This window comes from Furipterus horrens, unplaced genomic scaffold (genome assembly GCF_987537825.1).
Source record: "Furipterus horrens unplaced genomic scaffold, mFurHor1.1.pri manual_scaffold_6, whole genome shotgun sequence".
Classification (NCBI taxonomy): domain Eukaryota; kingdom Metazoa; phylum Chordata; class Mammalia; order Chiroptera; family Furipteridae; genus Furipterus; species Furipterus horrens.
In genome coordinates this window covers 22,337,792-22,360,406 of record NW_028327176.1, presented here as the reverse complement: position 1 = coordinate 22,360,406, position 22,615 = coordinate 22,337,792, and the positions used below count along the sequence as shown (strand labels likewise).

At 45.1% G+C, this 22,615-nt stretch overlaps 1 protein-coding gene across 1 annotated transcript in view; it reads right to left on the bottom strand.

Annotated features, from left to right (window-relative positions):
- Window positions 1-22,615, bottom strand: part of VIT (vitrin) — a 98,522-nt gene that overhangs the window by 4,240 nt on the left and 71,667 nt on the right. The window contains exons 10-13 of the mRNA XM_090280211.1: window positions 21,964-22,026; window positions 18,161-18,308; window positions 5,213-5,316; window positions 1,510-1,736 (exon numbers count right to left, since the gene is read on the bottom strand). Coding sequence (XP_090136337.1) covers window positions 1,510-1,736; window positions 5,213-5,316; window positions 18,161-18,308; window positions 21,964-22,026 — 542 coding nt within the window. The remainder of the gene's footprint in view (window positions 1-1,509; window positions 1,737-5,212; window positions 5,317-18,160; window positions 18,309-21,963; window positions 22,027-22,615) is intronic.

The window sequence follows — 22,615 nt, the reverse complement described above, 5'->3', positions numbered from 1 at the left end:
GACAGACTCTTTTTTCTATACTAGTTAGTCCTCCTAAACTTCTTTCTCCATCTCTGTTCACCCAGTTTGGCACTCGCTGGGGCAGAGACCCCCACATTATCTCTGAACGGGCTCTCACTCCCTCAGCTGGGTCTCTGTTTAGAGGACAGCCATCCTTTAAGCAAACCCAAAGGGAGGGGTGAAGCTCTGGTTTCAGCTTTATATGTCTGCCTCTGCAGATTCATCGGCTCATTTGTGCTGGCAGCCGGCCATAAGATAGGCACTGGTGGGCACCAATGTGTGGGAGGATTAAATAATGCTTTTGATCTGATTTGGAAAACAAGGCACACATGAGGAATAGCTAAAGAAATGTCTCCAGAGCAGCTCCGTACCAGTGAGAAGGGGTCCCACATGCGTCAGGTGTTACAGTCCATGCTCTTGGAATTATAACCCCTCTGAAAGGAGGGAACAAACCAAGGAGGGCCAGCTGGGAAGGGGCATCCCCGAGTCCCTGACACTAGAACATAAATCTCTCTGCCTTTAAAACCCAGTCACTGTCCTCCCAACAACCCTGTCTCCAGGCAAAAAATATTTACTTATGCCCAAGCTTGTTCCAGAAAAAATGTAATACAACTGCAAATAAGTAGCCCTGAGCCACCTGGTTGTGCCTCCTGCAAGTGTCGGGCTGACGTTCCTAAGGCGGAGCGCTTCCTCCTTGCCACTGCCTCTCCAGGGCTCACAGAGAGAATCACAGACCTGATGCCGCCAGATGAACTTGTATAATGAAACATTTATTTCAAAACAAGAAATGACTTACAGGTGTCCTAAGAAATGTTTTTCATTGGTTTTATAAAACCTGAATAGAGTTCACAGAACTTTCCATGGACTAGGTGACATTTGAGATGAGTGTTGAGGCTGAGCTGAATGCTGGCCAATGGGTGGAGAGAGGGGTTCCCCCCGGGCTGCCTGAGTGAAGTCGTGGCGGGAGAGAGTGTGATGCTGGATGTGGCCAGGAGGCCAGTGGCTGGAGACAGGGCCTGTGTGCGGCAGTCACAGTAGATAGCCAGGAGCAGTGTTTGAAAACATGACCTCCTTGACCTGACTCAATACCGCCCTTTCCTGGTTTCTCAGATTGTAATTTGCAGTGTGCACGCGTGCATACACATGCGTGCGCTAGTGTGTGGTGCCTGTGTGCATGCTTGTGTGAAGGCTCCCTGGGCTGCCTGGTTGAGACCCCTTACACAGTGGGAGGAGTCTGGAGAAGCCTCTCTTTGAGACCCTGGGGACACTGATCTTCCCGAGGTGCTGGTGCTGGCCTCGGTTCACCAGCTGCTTGTGGGCTTTTGCTTTGAGAGGGTAATTCCAGGTACCAGATGCACTGAGATGTACTAGTCCTTCACTGGAGGCCCTCCTGCCTAAAGGTGAGCTGAGCCCCCATGTGAAGGGACCAGAGACAGCCTCGATGGCTGTCCCAGCTTTGCAAAGTGCAGGGAATCCTTACGATGGGTGGGCCTCTGAACAGTTACATACCTTGTTGGCAAAGTTGGGCTCCATCATGTACTGCTTCTCATTTTCAACGGCACCTTCAATGGTGATGAAGAAGATGTTGATTCCTGACTCTCTCGCAAGCCTCGAAGCCTCCTCCACCTTGTCCGTGGGCCAGCCGTCCACCATCACCACGGCCACGTTGGGAGCGCTGCCTCTGTTTCCATTGGCTTTGGAAAAGAAGTTCTTGGTCACAAAGGAGATGGCCCGGCCTGGAAGAAAAAGAAAGTTCATGCTTGCAGTGATTATATTGATTATAATTCTAGGACTAGGTCACAGCAGCATGAGGAGGTCCATCTTAACACTCTCATTCCCTCCCTTGTTTGCTGCTTTGTTTACCACATTCACTATTTTCAGGTGTACAGTCCAGTGGTTTATGTACATTACGAAGTTGTGCACCATCATCGCTATCCAATTCCCTTTCCAGTTTCACTTTAAGCTTTTAATGTCTAATTGTCTCATATTTTAAAAAAATTTAGGGACCAGCAAGCAGGTTAAGAAAGACTTTCACGGGAACAAAAAAGTCCCTTCTGTGCCTGGGTGCTGGAACCCCACCAAGCCCCTGAACTGGCCCGTATTGTTTTCAAGAGCATGGCGGTGGGGGGAGTTCACCTGCACGATGGGAGCCTCTGCTTGGCCTCCTGCAACTTGGGGTGAGCCTGGTACTCCAGGAGCTGCTGGCTGCGGAGGCTTGTACTTCGGGGTCAGTGGTACCTTGTGTCCAGTTCCATGCCAGGGGTACAGGTGTGGTTTTCAGGGAAGTGCTGCACCCACTAAGAGCCGAGGCAATGTGTCTTAACCCTGGCCATGTGTGTTACCTACTGACTGTGTGGTCCTGGGTAAGTCACTCCCTGTCTCTGCCTAGATTTCCATGACAGCAAACTGCCTCAGCTGAGAGTAACTGTCATGAGGAATAAGGAAGCCTCCAGCATGCCTTTTCCAAGCACATGTTTTATACTGTCAAGAGCCTCAGGGCCCTGGCTGGTGTGGCTCAGTTGGTTGGGCATCATCCTGCAAGCCAGAGAAGTCTCAGGTTTGATTCCCAGTCAGGGCATATGCCTGGGTTGTAAGTTTGCCCTGAGGTTGGGACATCCCTTTTGGGGCTCATACAAGAGGCAGCCAATTGATGTTTTTCTTCCTCTCTTCCCTTCTTTCTAAAAAATAAACAAAGTCTTTAAAAAAAGAGCCTCAGGAAATTTTTGGAGTCAGCTGGGGTGACTAACTGTCCTAGTTTTCCAGGACCTCCCCAGTTTTAGCACTGAAAGGTCCATATGCTTCTGGGCAAACTGGGATGACTGGTCACCCTAAAACCAGCATAGCTGCATGTAGTAAGGCAGGGTCCTTCAACTAGATTCTGGGGACCCCTAGGGTAGGGCAGTGGAAGTGTGTGTCCATAAAACCCCTGAAATTATACGGTGTTTTTGTGTGTAAGTATTATGAGGAGGTACCGAAAACAGAGTTGTTGTTTTTTTTTTTTTAAGTTGTATATATATTCTTACATGTTTAAACTTAAGCCATCTTCAAAGTACTCTCCATCTGATGGAATACACCTATGAGACTTTTTTTTCACCACTCAAAAGTTTTTGAACTCATTGATTTTGATGTCTTTTAGTGCTTCTGCTGTTTTTTGTTTTATTTCTTCCACTTCAGCAAATGTTTCCCTCTGAGGATTTTTTTCATCCCAGAAAATAAAAAAATGTCACTTGGGGCAAGATTGGGTGAATAGGGAGGGTGGGGCATGGGGATCACACTGTTTTTGGTCAAAAACTGCTGAACACTTAGCGTGTGGTGTGGGCAGGTGTGCTTGTAAATCACCCATCAAGAAATGGGAAATTTCTTTGAAAGAGTCTTTAAAAAAAAATCCACTGAAGTTGAATGCAGCCTCTCACAACAACGCCAGCTGGTACACTGATGCAGATGGGTTTCTATAACATTCACCTTGTGAGGGAAGCCTATACTACAAGGGCCCTGCCCTCTGGAAGATAATTTCGGTTTTTCTTGGGTCCCCCCCACCCCCGTATTTGGATAGAAGGCTCACAGCTTTCAAGTGATTCTCAAATGGGTCCTCAATCTATATAAAAGTTAAGAACTGCCTTCCTAGGACTTTAGGATTAATGTCATTGCACTCAGTTCTTTTCAGGTTTTGGCCAGCATCCTGGCTCCTCTGGCTAGTATAATTTTACCTGTCAAATGAAAGGATAAACTGGTTACATATTGCAGTTCTTAGAAAAATGTCTTGAAGATTCATGTGAGCTGGTGGCATAGAACACAGTTGCTAAGAGCAAACTTTGGTTGCTGAGAACTACTGTCATAACTAAACTGTAATTTCCCTTGAGGCCGAAAGGCCTCTGGCTTAATGTTAGGTGTCTGTAGGCAGAACACAGGGAGCCATAAGAAGATCACCTTAACCTTACCCAATCTTAAATTTGGAGACCAAGGTCACTTAGTGCTCAACAGACATCCCATCCATCTTCCAGGGTGTCTGGAAAACAGAGGGAGAGGCTAGAAATCTGAAAACTACATTTTTTAGACACTCCTGTAGCCACAGTTCCAGATTTGTGTTAGCTTCATGGATTGATGTACCTACATGAGATTTAGAAGATGAAATTGAGGCAGAGACTGTACTTTTAATTCTGCTCTTCCTTCTAAGTATACGTAGAGTATTCAACTTCTCTGGGGCAGTGTTAGCAGAGGTGCCTGCATCAGGTCCCTAGCTTTGTTGGTGTTGAGGTGCTAAGGAACAGAACGTTGGTTTTGTGAGTGTGAATGGAGCAGGCAAGGCATGATTTTGGAGCTGACAGCTGTAGCAGAAGCTTTCTGATCATGGTGGCTTCTTGGCTGAAGCAGATTCCTGAAGAGACTGTGGCAGCAGAATTGAGAAAGTGATTTCCTGGTCTTGAAAGAGGCAGGCCCTTGGAGCGCTGGGTCTGCAGAAAGCTTTTAGAAGCCATCTTCAGAAGCTAGGGTTTGTTTTCCTGTGTGTGTCCCATGCCAAGTAACCATGGCTCGCTTCTTCATTTCCTTGGACTTTGATGGTAAGAACATATTTCCTGGGAAGTGGACAATCGGCCCTCCCTATACCCCCAAAGCTAGACCACCATTTGTAAATTAATACTTTGGCATGGACTCCTTAGCAGCCCTTAAGCTTGGTTAGTGTGAAGGGGTTTACTAATGCCCAGGCACCTCTGGGTGAACTTAATAAAATGGAGTTTCTGGACCTGCCTGGCTGAGGACTAGAACTTAGACTCCTGGTAGTCCCCCTCTCTCAAGCCTCGGAATTCACAGGTGGACACAAAGACCATGTCTCTCTTGGCATAGTCATCACTTAACAGAAACAGATTAGAACAATTACCAAGTGAGGCTTGCTGAATGGAACTTGTTACGAAGTTTAATGTTAAATGGTTGGTGCCTGGCAGCCCAGTCAGGAAACAGTCACAATAATAGTCCTGCTTGTCCTGAGAAAGCTGCCGTGCCGAGGAACCGGGCATGCTGGAACACTCCAGCACACGTGTGATAACAATTCTTGCTCCTGAAACCATGATAATACTTGAGAAAAGATACAGATATTGTGTGAATCATTTCTTGAAGGATTATTATTATTATTTCATCCTCCTATTTATAATGTTAGAAGACAGTCATGGTGAATGAGAACCAAGGTAGCAAGATAGAATGAATCCGGGTCACATACCTACATTAGACAGCCCTCCTCTCTGGGTGATTTTCTCTATGGCTGTCATCAGATCTTGGGAATTCATGTGAGTTTTGAGGTTAAACTGGGTAGCAGGGTTGTCTCTGAAGAGTCAGAACAAGAAATAAAAATTAGGCGGACAGTTATTACCTTTGGAGGAAAGCAGAAATCATAGTTGAATCTTTTATATACACCTAGAATGAAAGTTGCTTCAAAAAAATGCCCCACTGTGGACAGAGGTAATGGTGAGAAGAGGACACTGGGTTCCTCCCGAGTGTGTACGGAGGAAAGCAAGCGGTTCAGGCTTCAGAAGCGGTGGGTTCTAGATTTGACTGTGTCATTTCCTAGCTGCACACAGAAGTCATTTAACTTCTATGGGCTGCAGTTTCTTCCTCTAGGTAAAAACAAAGATCAGAACAGTCATACAGCTAAGGAGCAGGACGGTTGTCAAGTGGGATTTTGCAAATGTAAGGATGTCCCCAGACTGCCCCAAAACCTCCTTTCCAGAAAGAAAATCTCAGCTGTTGCCCACTCCCTGAGTTAGTCCTGCACTGAAATTGCATTTAACAGTGGTGTTGAGCAAAAGACATCTCTTCGACTTTTTCATGTTGTAGTTCATGTGACTGGGTGAGAATATTTAAATCTCACCCAGAAGATCAACATCCATTCTATGGACGCCTGACAGAGATGAACGGAGAGGCGCTGGAGTGAATTAAGTGGAGAAACAGAGTGATAATCCTTCTCTAGAGAGGAGAATCCTTGGGGAAGCTGTGGGAACAGGCTTGGGAGCAGCTGAGCAGTGGGTGTGGAAGAAGTTTTAGGAGCAGGTGGAAGGCATGCAGCAGGGGATAAGGGAGCTGTCCACACCCAGGATGAAGTGCAGATGGGCAGTAAAACCCTGCCTTAGAAGCACACAGCCATTGGCAGGGTTTGTGTGAGCGTGACTTCTAAGGTCACACAGGGCCCCTATACTCCAGAAGAGCCTGCACTTGGTTCAGTGCTCTGATACTGCTGTCTTGAAATTCTTAATAATTTTTTAATAAGAGTCCCTGCAAATCATGTGGCTGGTGCTGGCTGCAGGTTGCTAAGTCCCCAAGGAGAGGGTAAAGGAAACTTAAAAGCATTCTGTTAAACACCAGAAGTAGACCCAGGAAGAAGTAGCTGTAGGCAGTTCCAGATCGGACTCCGAAGGGACCTGCAGTGGTCTCGGCGAGTCTTTCAGAGGACCTGGCAGTGCGGTCATCCAGGGAGACGGTCCCTAGCACCTGAGCAGGGACGTTCTCTGCCTCCCTCCCTCTTTCCCTGGCTGTGTCCCTATTTGCTGACCCTCCTAGCAATCTCAAGGCCATTGATGTCAGAGGAGAACTCTAAAGAAGCCGGGAAGATGTTCCTCAGTCTTCTATTATATTAATAAATACAAGAGGCTGGGCTGGTTCTTAGACAAAAACCAAAGCAGCCGCCTTCAGGGAAGACAAAGGAAAGCTGAAAACAAGCTCAACCGGGGTGGATACTGGGTAAAACCCATTGAGGTAAAATGCTATCAGATGAAAACCAAGTTCTAGTTTAAGATTTAAAAAACCGCAACAACAAAACAAACTGTAAAATGGAGAAATGTGGGCACTGAACTGACTTGACCTTACTGTCAACCTACAGAGCGAAGCCTCACGAGCTGAGGTTGCCATAGTACAACCCACGTGCAAGTCACAGGGATCACAGTGACATCGCTCTCTCACTTTCCCTCTGGGCACAGGGGCTTGCAGGTTTATATTCTTGCAGATCAATTTCAGTAAATGCTTTACTTGCTTCCCAGCCTTTGAGGCTCAAACCCTGGACTTCACCTTTTCTTACTCATGGAACCTGTTCTACCTGTCAGTCAAATCCCGTAAGTTCCTCTATATATGGTCACTGGCTTTTATTCCCTCCTCTGTATTTCTATGGTGACCCTCTGAGTTCAGGTCCCCATACTCCTTGCTGGTTCTTATAAGAGTCTCTATGTTGGTCTCTGCAATGCTAGTTGTATGTGTATCAGCTAGAGAACCCATCATTATATTCAGCTCTGATCATAAAATTCCTCTGCTCAAAATCATCAGAGACTCCTATTTTTAAACTTCATAGTTTGGCTTTCAAACTCACCTGTAATTTAATTCCAGCCTACCGTGTTTATACTTTTCTGCCTCTTGATATCTGTGTCTTACTCAGAATGAGCTGCTCACCATTTACAGGTTTTCTGGCTTTGTGCTTTTGCTTGCTTATCAATTCCTTAATATGCAAAACCCAATTGCCCATACTCCAAGCCCCAGCGGCTTGTCTCCCTGACCCCTCAGCCCCAGCTGACAGCCTCTGCGCCTGGCTGAGCTTTCTCTAACCCACAACAGTGTGCACAGCATGTGGCACCTGCGGGGACACCTAAAAGTTTTGAAGAAACAAATACTTCTTCTTTCTTCTTCTGTCCATCTCTACCTCTAAAAGCTAGGGTTCCCAAGGTGCTGTCTCCATCGTGCATCTCTGTAATTAATGCACTTCCCTGGGAGATCTCATCAACTTCAGCAACCATTCACCTGCTGGCAGCTGTCCCAGGCCCACCGGTCTGTCCTCTCTCTCTCTCGAACCCCAGATGTACGTACAACGACTTCCATACATTACCATCTGGAATGAACCCTGTGGTACCGAGTGTGGTCCACAGGCACCTCAGGTTTGATATTTCCAGAACTGAAGTCATTCACCTTCCAAACATACTCCACTCAACCACCCTAGTCCCCTTCTGTATTCCCTCTTCTGACCCATTAAGGTACCCCAGCCACATGCATTCTCGACATTTGCTGACATTCTCATTAAGGGCCATGTCCTGTCAGATGGGCCTCTTGAATACCTCTCCCATCCGTTCTGTTCTCAAGTTTGGACTTTCATCTTAACTCTTTCCTGAACTACTGCTGTGGCTTCCTGCCTGGGGTGCCTGTACCCAGAGTGGCTTCTGCAGAGGATGTTTTATCCAGCAGTGCCTAACAGCGACAGAGTAACCAGAATTATAACAATGCCTCTTCTAAAGGGCCCAATTTTGCATTTGTAATTTTGTTATTTTTTCTTAAAGAAACCCCCCAGTGGCATAAGTTTCATGGTCCCTAAAGTCTGGATCTTCCCTTGGTGACAAAAGAATATGAACTTTTTCAGGACCCAAAAGAAAAAGTTGAAACAAAAATAATAATATTGGCTATAAAATAAGAAAAGGCAAAATTGATATTTACCATAAGATATATGCAATTGTCTACCAAATAATACTATACTTGATTAACTGTAAAAACTTTAGCTCAATATAACTTTCATTACATTTGAAAATGATTTGTTGGCTAGATTTTCTCACTTGGTAAGATTTCCTGAGTGTGTCTGTTGATTGTGAAGAAATCATAGCTAATCATAAATTAAGTGTTGCTCATAAACAAATAAGTTAAAAAGCAAAAATATAAATTTTTTTTCACAAGTTCTTTCAGAAAATGGGTATTTAAATGTGGAACATAGTCACTTCGTCATAGTCATGGTGTCCCCCAGAACCCTGCATGGGGGGCTGCCTTAATGTCGATCACTTTGTAGAGCAATGGTTGATTTCCTGTCTCTTTGCTCTGCTATGTAAACAATGGAGTCTCAGTTATGTGTGATAGTTATGTCCTATAAAGTCACTGTGAACATCAAATTAGCAAATACTGAGCCATTGCTTCAAGGGGAAATACAGCATTAGGTTCCTGTGGGCCTCTGGTTATAACATTTCATCAATAGATCAATACATAAACTTGATTTATATATGTTTCTGTTTGAAGAAACTAACTTAATATATGTTTCTTACAAATAATTAATTATCTGCAATATTCCTGTATAATAAAACCCTGGCTGAAATGTGTTTAACATTTTCCCGACCCTGGGTAATACTAACATAAATATCTTTGGCGTTCAGCCTCACAGTGCTAGCCACTGTGTGTTTTTATTTTTTTCTTTTCTTTTTTTAAAATCAGCTGTCATTTCATGAATTTATAAGTTCAGCCACTTTTTCATAACTTCACATGTACTATAGATGTTACTTTAGCACTTTCCAGAGCAGTCTCACATACAGATCAGCAAATTTCCTTTCTTTTTCTAAACATATTCAACCATTGATTTCTTAACTTTGAACTCATGACCACTAGCAGTATACCTCATGCTTAAAGGAAGCTTATCTAACACTCATGTTTTCTCCACGAGCACGTCACAACCTTCTCGCAGTGAGAACCCTCGCCTGCATTTCAGCACTACACTAGGGGCCATTTTATTTGTTTAGTTTTTAAAATTGAGATATAATTGATATATAACATTGTATTAGTTTTAGTTGTATAACATAATGATTTGATACATGTATGTATTGTGAAATGATTACCAGAATAATTTTAGTTAACATCCATCCCTACAGATAGTTACAACTTTTTTCTTGTGATGAAAACTTTTAAGCTCTCTTAGCAACTTGTGAGTGTATAGTACAGTATTGTTAACTAGAGCCACCATGTTCTACATTACATCCCTGGGACATAGTTACTTTGTAACTGGAAGTTTCTGCCTTTGACTCCCTTCACCTGTGTCATCGGGGACCATTTAAAATAGCAAAATCACCAACAGAAAAGTGTAAAAATGCAAAAAATGTGGCATGAAGCACACTGTGAAAACAATACTTGGTTGCAGCAGGAGAGCAGCAACAAGAAAGCAGAGCAGAGCCTTGTTTGACCTCAGGGGTGTGTGTGTGTGGAGAGATTCAAGAATTCCTCCTTCTGTTCATGTCTAGATGTGACTGAAAGTGGCCCAAGTAATTGATTTCGGAGTTACAAGTAAATTTTAGGGAGGAGGTGTTTTTGCAAAGATGGAATCTGTAAATTATGAAGATCAACAGTAACCTACTTGAGAACAGGCACTCTGTCTTACTATTTCCTATCCCTACATACAGGGTGAATAGATAACTGCGGAATAACTAAGTGAAGGAAGAAAGCTCAGCTGTCCTCTCTTCTCCTGAATCACCCCGGGGGGAGCTGAACACCTTGCCTCTGAGCTCCACATGGAACACACTCTCGCTCTATGACATCATTGAGGTGGAGGAATCCATCTTCAGCAGCAGACACATGAGCTATTCATATACCCAATGAATAGATGCTTTTAATTTTATTTAATGTTATTTCTTTTAAAAATATTGCCTCCCATACTAGATGGTGAAGGCCTGAAGAACAGAATCTCTATCACAGTTATTTATTTATGTTTAACTGGATTGAAAGTTTGGGTCAGAGGACCTCTGAAACTCTTTCCAATTGCTGAAATTATGATTAGGGGCAAAAACCACAGGTCATCCACCAAGGGACTTATAGGCAAATGTGACCAAACCACTTAGATTAATTTTACTTCATTATCCCCTGCATATGGCATGGTGCTTAGCATGAAAAACACTCAATAAATCTTTATTAAGTAGTAATTAAATCATAGAAATGAATGATAAGTCTTTTACCTGCAGGCTGTGGCAGCTCTCGGTACCAGCGCACATGGTGTATGTATCCTTTTTTCAGGATATATGGGCTGGTGGCCTGACACCCTAGCCTGGCTACTTTTCAGAGGTGTAGACTTTGAAATGTTCAAAGAAGTATACCACTACGTTTTCAAGTAAATAACCTTTTAATTTGTAGTTTTATTACAAGATCTCATTAAAGGAAAACACAATTTTTTTTTCTTAGCACTGTCAAAGCTTTCCTTTGAAAATAAGAGAAAATATAAAGATGTTTATAGCTCAAAGAGAAACTATAAAGTTGTTTTTATGTTTGGAAGAAGAGTTAGGACCAATGAAGAGACATTATAGAGATCTAGAATTTGGCTGTGCATATCAAGGGATTATTTGTGCGATAGAAAATGTTCAAGAAGAACACCTGTAGGAAATGGGTGATTTCTAGGAACACTTGGGGGTCTGAGGGCAGGGAATTGGGGCTGATATCTGTGTTTTCAGACCTCCCTGATGATCAGACTCACCTTGGGCCTTAATTAAACTACACAGATTACTAGGCCTCCTTCTGGAAGAAACTCAGGTCAGTAGGTCTGGTCTGGGGGTCTGGGAATTTTTTAATAAACCCGGGATCCAGCTGCATATTACTCTCAGGAACATTTGGGAAGCCCTGGATTCCAGAGGCCCTCTGAAGCCACTTTCAGTCCTAAGGCTTCCGTTTGGTTAAAATCCCAGAGTCTGCTGGTTTGCCCCACACCACTTTCAGCTACATGAAATGAGCTTCTCAAATGAATTTTTGTGCCAGTAGAGACATATTAACTAACCATGTTCCCTATGGCAAGAAGCTTTCAAAATTGTTTTCTTCAAAAAGATGTCAACTTAAGGTACAATAAAAATAACCTAAGTATTTAATTTCTTCTTTTAACTTTATCGCTGAATGTGGTGATGGATGGACTTAGTCACTGAGATGTACTGTGCCTATGAAATCAGGAAGATGTTCTAGGGTGACCCTGGTTGCCCGAGGACATGCCGGCAGCTGCAGGTTGGTGGCCAACCTGAGCCTTGAGGGCAGTACCTGGCTGAGGATGAAAATTATTCTGCCCTATACTCTCAGAGGGCCGAGCAGTATGGCCAGCCCAGTGACCCCTTTTGAAAATATACTGGTCCTTTCTCACATTTCCTAGAATCAGAGATGGAGAGCAGGGACTTATAACGAAATTTAGTTTTTAGATGAGAGTTTTTAAAAAAATTAGTAACAATAATTCCATCCATGCACCAAAAATTAAAAAATTAACTTGCATGTCTCTTCCTGCTCGAGGAAATGTGGACATGCCATCTGCTGACTGGGGAGGAATGTCAGGCCCGCTGGTCTGGTCTGTGACCATGTCATGGAGCTTGGTAGGTGCTGGCACAGGAAGGCCTTGGCATCAGAGCTTCCTGAGCTCATCCGGTCATTGATAATCGATCACCTGGGGAATCTCGTCAAAATGTAGATCCTGACTCTGTTGACCGAGTGAGGGCTGAGATCCTGCCTTTCTAACAGCCTCCCTGATGATATTTTCAGTAGCAGTGTCTGAGAGGGTGTTGTAAGAAACAAGAATATCAGCAGTGGAGCAGCCGGTGACAAGAGGAAGGGAGGAGAATAAATAAGAAGTCTAGAGCAGGGAAGAGAAAGGCTGAGAAGAGGGAGGGCAACGGAGCTCCTGGGGCCCTCTAGGCTGGTATCCAGGGGCCTGGGACTCACTGGAGGATAGCACATGCCTGAGGAAATATTTGTGCTTTCACTTTCTGTTTGTACAGTGGAATCACCTGGGGAGTGCTGAACATTAATGATGCCACCCTCAGGAATTCTGATTTAACTGATCTAAGTTTTGGTATGGGCATTAGAATTTTTCAAAAGCTCCCCAAGTGGTTCTAATGTGCATTGGGGTGACCACCTGCTTCTCTATGGATATAGAGATCTAGGGAGAGTGATCTCGGGGGGCCTGGGATAAGCCCTGTGTGTGTGCGGTGGGAGTCCAAGGGGACCCATGGAGTGGAAGTGGAGGAAATCAAGCGCAGGCCTTGTGTAATTTGCACCCCTGGGAAAGCTGCGTGGGGGGGAATAGAAAAGGATAAGACTTCTGCACGGACTGTATTCACAGCTCGTTCAGCCCTGAGACGTCCCTGTGGAGTGTGCAAGGGTCTGCTTGCCTGTCCCAAAGAGAAGTGGCACAGTGAGGTCTTGGCAAGACCTGGGGAGCCCTTCCAGGCAGAAGACCTGCACCTGCTCTGGGGTCCTCTTGGTTGCTGTAAAGGCAAAATAGGCCGAGGGGGGCACGACTAGCACTGGCTGGGTGGGGTTGGAGAGGACTGTGCTCCAGGCGGGAGCTACCACTCTGTACCTGGGAAGCTGAGCAGTCCCTTCCCCTCTCGTGAGTGGGTGGTTCTCGACCTTTGGCTAGAGGCTGTGATTACAGATTAAAATACTGACTTCTGGGTATTTGCCAGACTCCTAGTTTAATATTATAGTTTTGGGGTGAAGCCCAGGCCTCAGCATTTTTAAAAGCTCCCCGGGAATTACCGACGGGAAGTCAGGGCCCAGGCGGTCCCTCCCTGCTCTGCAGTCCTGTGGTCCTGGGCCCCTCCTGCTGCTGTGTTTTGTGCCTGGGGCCTCGCACCCTGCCCTGGTGCAGATGCAAGACAACGTGACAGAAGGGTAGGCCTCCTTGCCAGGTGTATTTGCTTTCTATTTCTGCTGTGACAAATGACCATAAACTCAGTGGCTTAAGCAACATACTTATTAGTTCTGGAGGTCAGAAGTCCACCATGGATGTCCCTGGGCTAAAACAAAGGGGTCAGGGCTGTGTTCCTCGGGAAGGCTCTGGGGAGAATTCATTTCTTTGTCTTCGGCAGCGTTTATTGGCCTCTGGCATCCTTGCTCCTGCCCCTCCCTCCATTTCCGAAGCCTGCAGACCCATCTCTGACCTTCCTTCCACAGGCACATCCCCTCTGACTGAGAGTAACTGGGAAGCGGTCTGTTTTAAGGAGTGGTGTAATTAGATTGGGACATCCGGATAATCTAGCATAATCTCCCCCATCTCAGGGTCCTTAACTTTAATCACACCTACAAAGTCCCTTTTGCCAAGTGAGGTAGCAAGCCTCTTCACGGGTTCCAGGGACCGGGATGTGGGCAGCTGGGGGTGGGGAGGCTGTTACTCTGCCTCCCACACCAGGCCTCACATTTCACTTCTTCCTTCCACTCTGACTGCCCCCAACTCAGTGGCGCGGCTGATCCGCGACAGCCTCTGGGCATCCTTCCGGCTTTGGGGGACAAGAGAAGAGGCTCAGGTGAGTGCCTGACTGAGGGTGTTCAGTCTGGGGCTGAGAGGGAGAGAACGGACATGCAGCCCAACTCAGGGCCGCTCCCTGAAACTCAGGGCAATTGTCAGAATCACAAGCCAAAAACAGAAAATCTATTTTGGTTTTAAATGAAGGAGCACCAATATTTTGCTTTGTTCCGTAACTGTTTTCCAATACCCTAGGATTGTTGTACAAAGTTCAAAAGAACATGTGCGTTTCTACCAAAACTGGGGACTCAAATGAAATCACACTGGAGTTCTAGGGGGCGTTTACCCGGTGGATCCAGGCTGCAGCTAAAGAAAACCCAGGCTGCTGGGCCTTGTTCATTGTTTGCTAGAGTTCGCCTCGGAGCTACTTGCTCTGGCTGTTCTTCCATTTAGCCTTGTAGTGTTCCTGTTGGTAGCAAGTGCCATCCCGAGCCTGTTGACTGCGTAATTCTACAGCAGATTGTGTGGGCAAAACAAGGCCTTGACCCTCGGCCTTTGGTTCAAGCGCAAGGTCTCAGTCCTCAGTTTGGTGGAAAGCTTCAATTATCAGAAGCTTCCTGGGCACGTGAGAAAATCTCTGCTGTGAAGTCAATTTTGTTTGACATTTTAGGGATTAACCCAAGATTTCATACCTGCTCTCTCCCTGGCGGTCATACACTTAACTGTGCATGCTTGGGAAAGTCCATCAGCCTCTCTGAGTCTGTTTCAGATGTAGCCTCTCTTGCAGGAGGTAGGTGATGATTGTGGAAAGGATGCTGTGGTTCTTGAGAGGTTTATGCAATCGTGGGTTGCGGCCTCTGCGCGTGCAGAGAGAGGGGACGTGGCAGAGGAAGTGTGCTGGTGTCACAGTGGCTGAGGCCCACCCCTGGCCTGGGCCAGAAGCAGAGCGCCCTCAGTGCATGGGGAAGGTAAGGAGGAGCCGAAACCAGGAGCCTGGTAGAGGACATGCTGCTCTTCTGAGAGGAGGACTGAGTGGACCAGTAGAGAGACAAAGAGAGGCAAGGAAAGAAGGTGGGAGAGAAAGGCCAGCGTCCTGTCAGCCCTGCGACGGGAGTCTCCCTTCACCCGGGCTGCCAGGGCTGGTTTTCTGTTCCTCGCACCCAACAGATCAATGTGTAGGCTACTTAGGGATCAGAATGTGGAATGAACATTGTTTTTGTAAATCAGACCATGTTCATACTTCTTGAATTTCTATTTCTTATTTGCCTTTTGTTCCCCTTTAATAGTTTGTATGAGTATTTTCAATTCTAAATTTAAAAGTTGAAATTTAGACATAGAAGTTTAAATCCTGACTCAGCTTCCCTAAGGAAGACCAAGGGAAGGAGCCTTTCTGGGGAGCCTTGGAGCCCAATGGCAGCGGTAGTGTAGTGCAGGTGGGAAGCCTTGAGAGGAGGGGAGATTCCAGGTACAGAGGCCTCTCTCCTGGACCAGCCCCTGCCCACCCTCAGTCTTTCTTCCAGCACTTGTTCTTGAGGGCGTAGCCATTCCTTTTAGAGCCTCATTTCCTCACTCTAACCTGTGGAGGTGAACCAGGAGCTCTCTAAGTGCCCAGTGTACCAGGGGTCACAGAGTGGGCATCAGGATCTGGTGAGGACCCCAAGTGCCGTGAGAGGACTCCATGTCCTGGTGTGCCAAGCGCTGGCCCTTCCTGCTTTTCCTTTTCCAGAAACATAGGCCCCATCTTTGCATCTACCTCTGTCTCCTTACCATTTCCTGCCCCACTGCCTCCCTCTCTGTGCACCATCACCGTTTGGTAAAGAAAGGGTTGGAGGGAAACCCTCCCCGGTGGGGAAGCCGGGCAGCTGAAGTCAGAAGCCATTTCTGCTGGGTGCATGGATTTCCCCTTCGGCCTCATTACACCTTCTAATGCTGCATGCCTATCTGTTTTGTTCCCCACGTCCCACTGGTGGGATGTATAACCTCAGTGCATGCCATCATTTCATTATGGGTCATCCCACCTAATGGGACCCTGAGGCTGGAGGGGAGAGGCGGCTCACCCAGCCTGCTAGCCTCATATATTCATGGATTGGATGTCTTCCAAGTACAGAGCCAGTCCCTGAGTTATAGGGTGCCAGGGCTGGCAAAGCCCTGATAAATCATCTGCTCCACCCCAAACTGTCCAGATGGCAGCACTTACAGGGAGAGGTTAAGTGACTTGCTTCAGGTCACACAGCAGGACTCAGGCCAGATTTCAAGACGGCCTGTCACCAGTTCATTGTGCTTCCCTCTCCACCCTGTGGCTGTAGGAGGGTGAAGATGATCGACGGGTTTTTATGAGCATGGAGTGAATGGAAACAGACACATTTTCCTTCTGTGTCCCAAATTAATCAGGTCCACGGGTGGGAAGAAAAAAAAGACAAACAGCAAAGGGATTTTTAGAAAGAGGAATTGGAAAGCGCGGAGGTAAATGGTGATCACATTAGGAAAACATGGGGAAAAGGTTTTGTGGGTTTTTTATTTTATTTTATTTTTTGAGGGGAAGGAATCTTGAACTGTTTTTCCTTCTCTGCTATATTTGTGTTTTTATCCACGCTCTTTCTCATCAGCACACAACACTCTCCTGCTGCCATTTTTCTTTTTCTTGGCATATTTATCACCTTATTTTCATATTATGCTATAAGCCTTGGTATATACAGCCTTTAAAGCAGCTATTTTTAATGCAGGATGACACAGCAAGCTTTGAAGCCCCCAATAAAATCGACAGGGGACACCTGGCACTAAAATGCTTCCAGTTCCTCCTTAGAGAAGCTTGCTGTTCATTTTCTATCTTTAAAAAGTGACACAGAAATAAACTAGGTTGACATTTTGAAAACAAGAAAACAATGATCAAAAAAACCTTATTTCCCTACCTCAAGTTTTAAAAAATCCTCAGAAGACAGCATTTGACATTGAGAGTTGGCATTTGCAGCAATTGGTTATTTTCATGTATTTTGCTCTAACTCTGTATGAGGCAGTTAACTCATCTACTAATTTTTCTTCACAGGAATAGATGATGGTACTAAATGTGTTACTGGAATTTAATTCTAAAAATACTTGTTATGGTGATTATGAAAATAAAGCAGTTTTATTCATTTCTTTTGACAACTCAAAAATAAATATTCTAGTGTCCTCAGGGAACGTTTGAAGGGTCTAGAGACCCCCAGGATGGTGTCAGGTATGAATGGTGCTACTTTTCAGGAGGAGCAAATAAGCTGTGTTGTAGCTTCTGAGCAAGAGGCACCAAGGTCTAGGCTAATCTCCACTTCAAGGTGAAGTTGCAGGTATATGGGGAGGGAGGGGTCATATTGTGTCTGATAGCCCTTTGTGGAAAGTGAGATAATTATCCTGCCCTGAATGTCTGTTGGTTACAAGTTGACCTATTATGTATTGGAAATTTGTGCTTGCCTGGTCTTTTCGTCGTTTGCTTGTTATCTGTCAATACTGTATATCTGTTTGAGGGAGAAACCTATTTATACTTGAAATAAGATAGACTTTTTATCCCAAATAAGAGAAAAGGTTGAGATTGGATGTCACTATGAACCCTCAATTTGTATTCTAACTAAAATAATAAAACAGATTGGGGACAGTCACCTGGGTGCTCAGCTGAGTGATGAGGGCTACTCCCCTTCCCACCCAGGCTCTGCACTGCCCAGTGAGCTTTTCTATTACCAGTGCAAAGACCTAAGGCTATCTGGAGAAAGAGAAAGTTCAACCTAAGCACCATGCTGTCCTGGCACCTTACTTATCTGTGGGAGAACAGGGTGCAGCCCCTCAAACAAATGCTCTAATGGTCAGGGTTGAAAGGCATCCACCTTGATCTGCAGATGAGGAAACAGGTGATGGAAGAGGTGAAGGCCTAGCTCAAGGCCACAGAGCTGAGCTAAGACTTGAACCCAGTGTTCCCACTCCCAAATAAACCCTCCACCGCCAATCACAAGCACGAATGCCGTTTACTTACAAGTGTTTACTCACTGTACCTTCTGGAAGTCTCAGATCTCTTAGACGGCATCTGGATTGCTCCAGTTTCTCTCATTAACATTCGTGTGAGGGACGAGAATGAATCTGTGCTCTAGGATGTGCTGGTATTACTTGGGGCACAACATTAAGTGTGTGATTTCACTTGGTTTCTGAATTCAGAGCAGCACTTACCCATACTGAACAACGCCCATCAGTGGACCTGCTGGGCCAATGCCAAGAGCCTGGGCAATGTCAGCCAGGAACTGCTTCTGGATTCGGAATCGACGTTTGCCAATGCTTGCACTCCCATCAATTAAAAAGGACAAGTCAACTTTGCAGTCTGAGGAAGGAAAGAGGACGCTGTTAGTCTGATTATCTCTCATTGCATTTACCTGTGCATTCTCTCTCACTCCCCTCTAACTCACCAGAGCCCCCTGAGATTCAATGAAAAGAAAGTAAAAAAAAAAAAAAAAAAAAGTAGCAAGATGCAGGGTATGTTCATTTATTTACATCTGTAACAGATATGTGGGCTAGTACTTATACTGTAACTGCTTTAGATTTCTCTGTATCAGCCATAATTCTAGACTTCAGAATTATGGTCAAGTTTGGGAAGGCCCTCAGTATGTTTCCGGGGCTCAGACCACATGAATGCAGACCCCAGACATGGGAATTCACTAAGACTGAGTCTCAGGAGCTTGTAGTCTTTTACTCTCATTCTGATTTTTTAGAATTATGCATTGGGTCTTTATAAAGGTGTGAAAAAATCTGCAAGCCTGTGCTGAGGGGCAGGAATTACAGAATGAGAAATTGCTACCAATCTTCCCCTTCACTTCTCCGGGTGAGGCAACCAGAGAAATAATCTACAGATGTCAGTTCTTGTTTGTAGCCATATCAGATTTTCTTCTTTTAGTTGTGATAATGCTAGGACAGTTACAGTCAGCATTTCTGGACCTCTGTGGATATATGAAGGTTATGTCAGAGGAGGGGAGGACCGTGAGTCTGCGAGCTATTTCAACTTTTCAGATGCTAATAGGATATTGTGGACAGCCATGGACTGGTAGAAGTTAGTGTCTTTGCTTTTGGCTGATGTGACATCACCTCAGGATGATAAAACTGCTTATTCAGTGCTGATCAGAAGTTCTTGTTGGGAGGTATATAGTCCTTTGATTAATAAAAAATGAAGAATGAATTATTTAACCACTGCAATTTGGGAGACAAAATATTTCAAAACCGAGTTCAGTGGGGAAGAAAAAGAGACAGTGAACTTGGGAATTCCTGGGCTGGCATATTGTGGGTGGGTGGTACTGCTACCCAGACAAGCCCGGATCCCTTTAATCTGCTGCATGGTCACCCGTGATGCTGCTCGGGGGCATCTGGTTCCTACATCACATGTTGCATTTGTTCCACGTGACCAGAGAAGGAGAAGCTCTGTAGGCTGCGTGTTTGCTTCCTTTTTTTCTTTTCTTCTTGTTTATTCTATTACAGTTGTCCCAATTTTTCCCCCTTTGCCCTCTTCCATCTCTCCCACCCCCCCCACTCCCACAGTCCATCCTTTTTTTTTTTTAAATGAAAGCAAGAAATGGGCATAGTTTACATAGTTTTAAGCAGAATTGATAAGATATTTAATAAAGAGTGATATTACAGAATTGGCAGATTAAGGGGAGAAGTTATATGTGAGAATGTGCTTTATTATCTTGCAGTTGTTCATGGCAATCTAAACCAGAGAAATAGGCTGTGACAGGGACCTCTCTGGGCTGGTTCCGCTCCATCTGGAGTTGGTACCTTGGCTCATTAGCAGATTTTGCAAGTTTTTACTTCCTTTCTGCCTGGATAGCTCCTGCTGACTCTTCCTGTTCAGCTGGCTTCCCCTGTCCTTGCTGGCCCCAAACTGTCTACGCCCAAACATGATCCTTGAAATGAGGATTGGAAGAAGCAAATAAATCAGGAAGTAGAGTTTAAAGATGCCATGAAAGCCTAGGATAAAGCAAAAGAGAAGCAGAACTGCTTTATGGCTTGTCAGGTGGTTGTACCCCAAATGGCCAGCTCCTTTTTTCCTAGGTCGGGGCTTGCGGTGTGAATTGTTGCCAACAGGTGGCAGTAGTGTTCTTTAGGGCTTGCTGCCCACAGGCACCTAGGGTTTGCTGGAAATGTGACTCCCAGGCCCCACCCAGACTATAGAATTAGACCTACATCTTAACAAGATCTCCAGGTGATTCGTGTGCGCATTAAAGTTTGAGAAGCATTCCTGCAGAGGGTTTGCCTTCCAGATGTCAGCTGAGTAGTTCAATATGTCTTTTAAAATGAACACTTTTTTTGGAATAACTATTCATTAGAGTAAGGGTTGAAGGGGATTTTCTTTTTAAATGAATGAAGTGGGATAAATGGATTTTTTAGCCCCTGTTTTGGTTCTTCATAGACCATTTTTTCTCATTTCTTACATCTTGAACTGGGTTCAGGATGGACATGTTCATTTTGTAGCTGGATTTTAAGAAAGTGAGGTGTTTTCTATTCGCTTAGTTCTCTTCGCTCACTGGCCTAATGGCTGATATTGGGGTCACCTTTGCTCCCCCTTTCCCAGGATATTCTAATGACAATGGTTCCATCTCAGGGCATGTGCTCACTGAGACCTAGTGGCTTTCTGGTATTGAAATGACATCAGTACTAAAGGGTAGAATTGGGTTATGAAATGTTTAGCATCAGCAGTTTATTATGGTAGAGATTGAAGGACTGGGGAGAAAAGGTAAGACATATTGTTTACAGGAATCAACCTACCAGTTTTCTTAATTGCTTTGGTTTTCTCCAACAAAGTGCAATTTATAGATTCATGCTCTGTGTTGGCCATATAAATACATAAGGCCAGTGTTTCTTAACCCTGGAGAAGTATCAGTCACTTATGCAGCGTCAACAAATAAATATGTCTGGGAATCACACTGGGCTGTGCTTCTCAAGGGTTAATGCACAAAGACACCACTTGATTCAGTTAGGTCTGGGGTAGAGCCTGGGATTCTGCATTTCTAAGAAGATCCCAGGTGATGTCTATACTGCTGGTTCTAGACCGCACTTTGAATAATAGCCAGAGCTAGATAGACAGGGTCAGATTCAGTAGATATGAGGCAGGACTTGGGCATCTTTAATTTTTAAAAATGTCTTCAGGTGATTCACATACACAGTGAGGTTGAGACTCAGCCCATTGGTGGCTGATGGGTAGTGAATTTCTGGGGGAATTTGCAGATGCTCTCCTTGGCTTGCACACCCAACTTCCTCCTGGTTTTCCTTTTTCTCTGGTCCCTCCTTTCTGGTATCCTCAGGTGGCTTCTCTTTCACCTGTTTAGCATTAAAATTCTTCAGGTTTAAGTCCTCTGTTTCTTCTTCCTGTCTCTCCAGGTCTCATTTCCTGTTCTCATAGTCTTGGGTTTGAACCATAGCTCATCATCTTCCCATTCTAAATTTCTGCTGGGCTGTTCCTTCTGAATGTCATGTCTGGGTAGTCAGCTCTCTGCTGACCTGAGGACTCGCAGATGATGACGGACATAAACGACCTCCCTGCCCCGTTGGAAGTAGTTCTCGGGGCTGCACTATCTACCCCAGATGCTCAAATCACCTTTAACTGCTCCCTCTCTTGCCCCTCCTCCTCTAATCCTCTAGATTCTTCCTTCTTTATATCTGTAGAATTTGTGTAGATATCTTCAACTCTGTGCTCTGTCTACCATCATCTCCACTGGACCATTGTCCCTGCTGGCCAGCCAGCCTCCTCCTTTCATCCCCTCTTGTCTCCCCATTCCATCCCATGCTGTTGCCATAGTGATATTTTAAACATCTGATCCTCTCCCCCTCATGCACACAGAACCTCCCTTTCCCCTTAGAACAGTGACAGAAGAGAGGAGACAAGTGGGTCCCCAGGAGGAGGAAAGCGGGTTTGGGTGGAGTGAGTGGGTGGAGAGGAGACAGCTCAAATGTCAGAGCCACTCTGGGCTTCTTGTTGTTAATTAACTTACTTGGATCTCCCTGGAATATGGGGTCCAAAGACTGTGTGCTTAATTCTTCTTTTGGAACAAATCCTGGGGAGTGCAGCAAAACTTTTGGTTACTTGCAAGTACAGGAAGCATCTGACCTTCCCGGGGGGTGGGGGTGGGGGAGAGGGACATAGTGGATATTCACACCCAGCTCATGGGGACTTGGCTTTTCGCTAACAGTTCTCTTCTCCACACCACCCCCGTCTTAAGAGATAGGAATAAATTAATATCGACTAACAGCCTACTAAAGACACAGTACTCTGCTGGTGCTCACAGAGATTTGAAGTCAAAAGACTTGAGTTCTGTTTCCTGTTGCCTTGTTAGCTTATTCTATTTGAGCTCTTGTCTCCTTATCTGAAAACATTAAGTGCTTTGCCAGTATAATGCATATACCTCTGTAAAATTCTGAAACTCTCAAGGTGAGGACATGTGCCTTGCTCATCACATAAACCTTCACTGTGCCAACCCCATGCAGGTCCTCAGCCAGCATTTGGTGACTGAGTCAATAAACAAAGACGAGTGCAACACAGGGAGGACCATCCAGTGAGGCTGGATGTAAACTGGAGGGGCACAGAAGAGATACAAGTAAAGCAAGCAAACAAGAGGGTCTAAAATGCAATCGCTCTGAGATTAA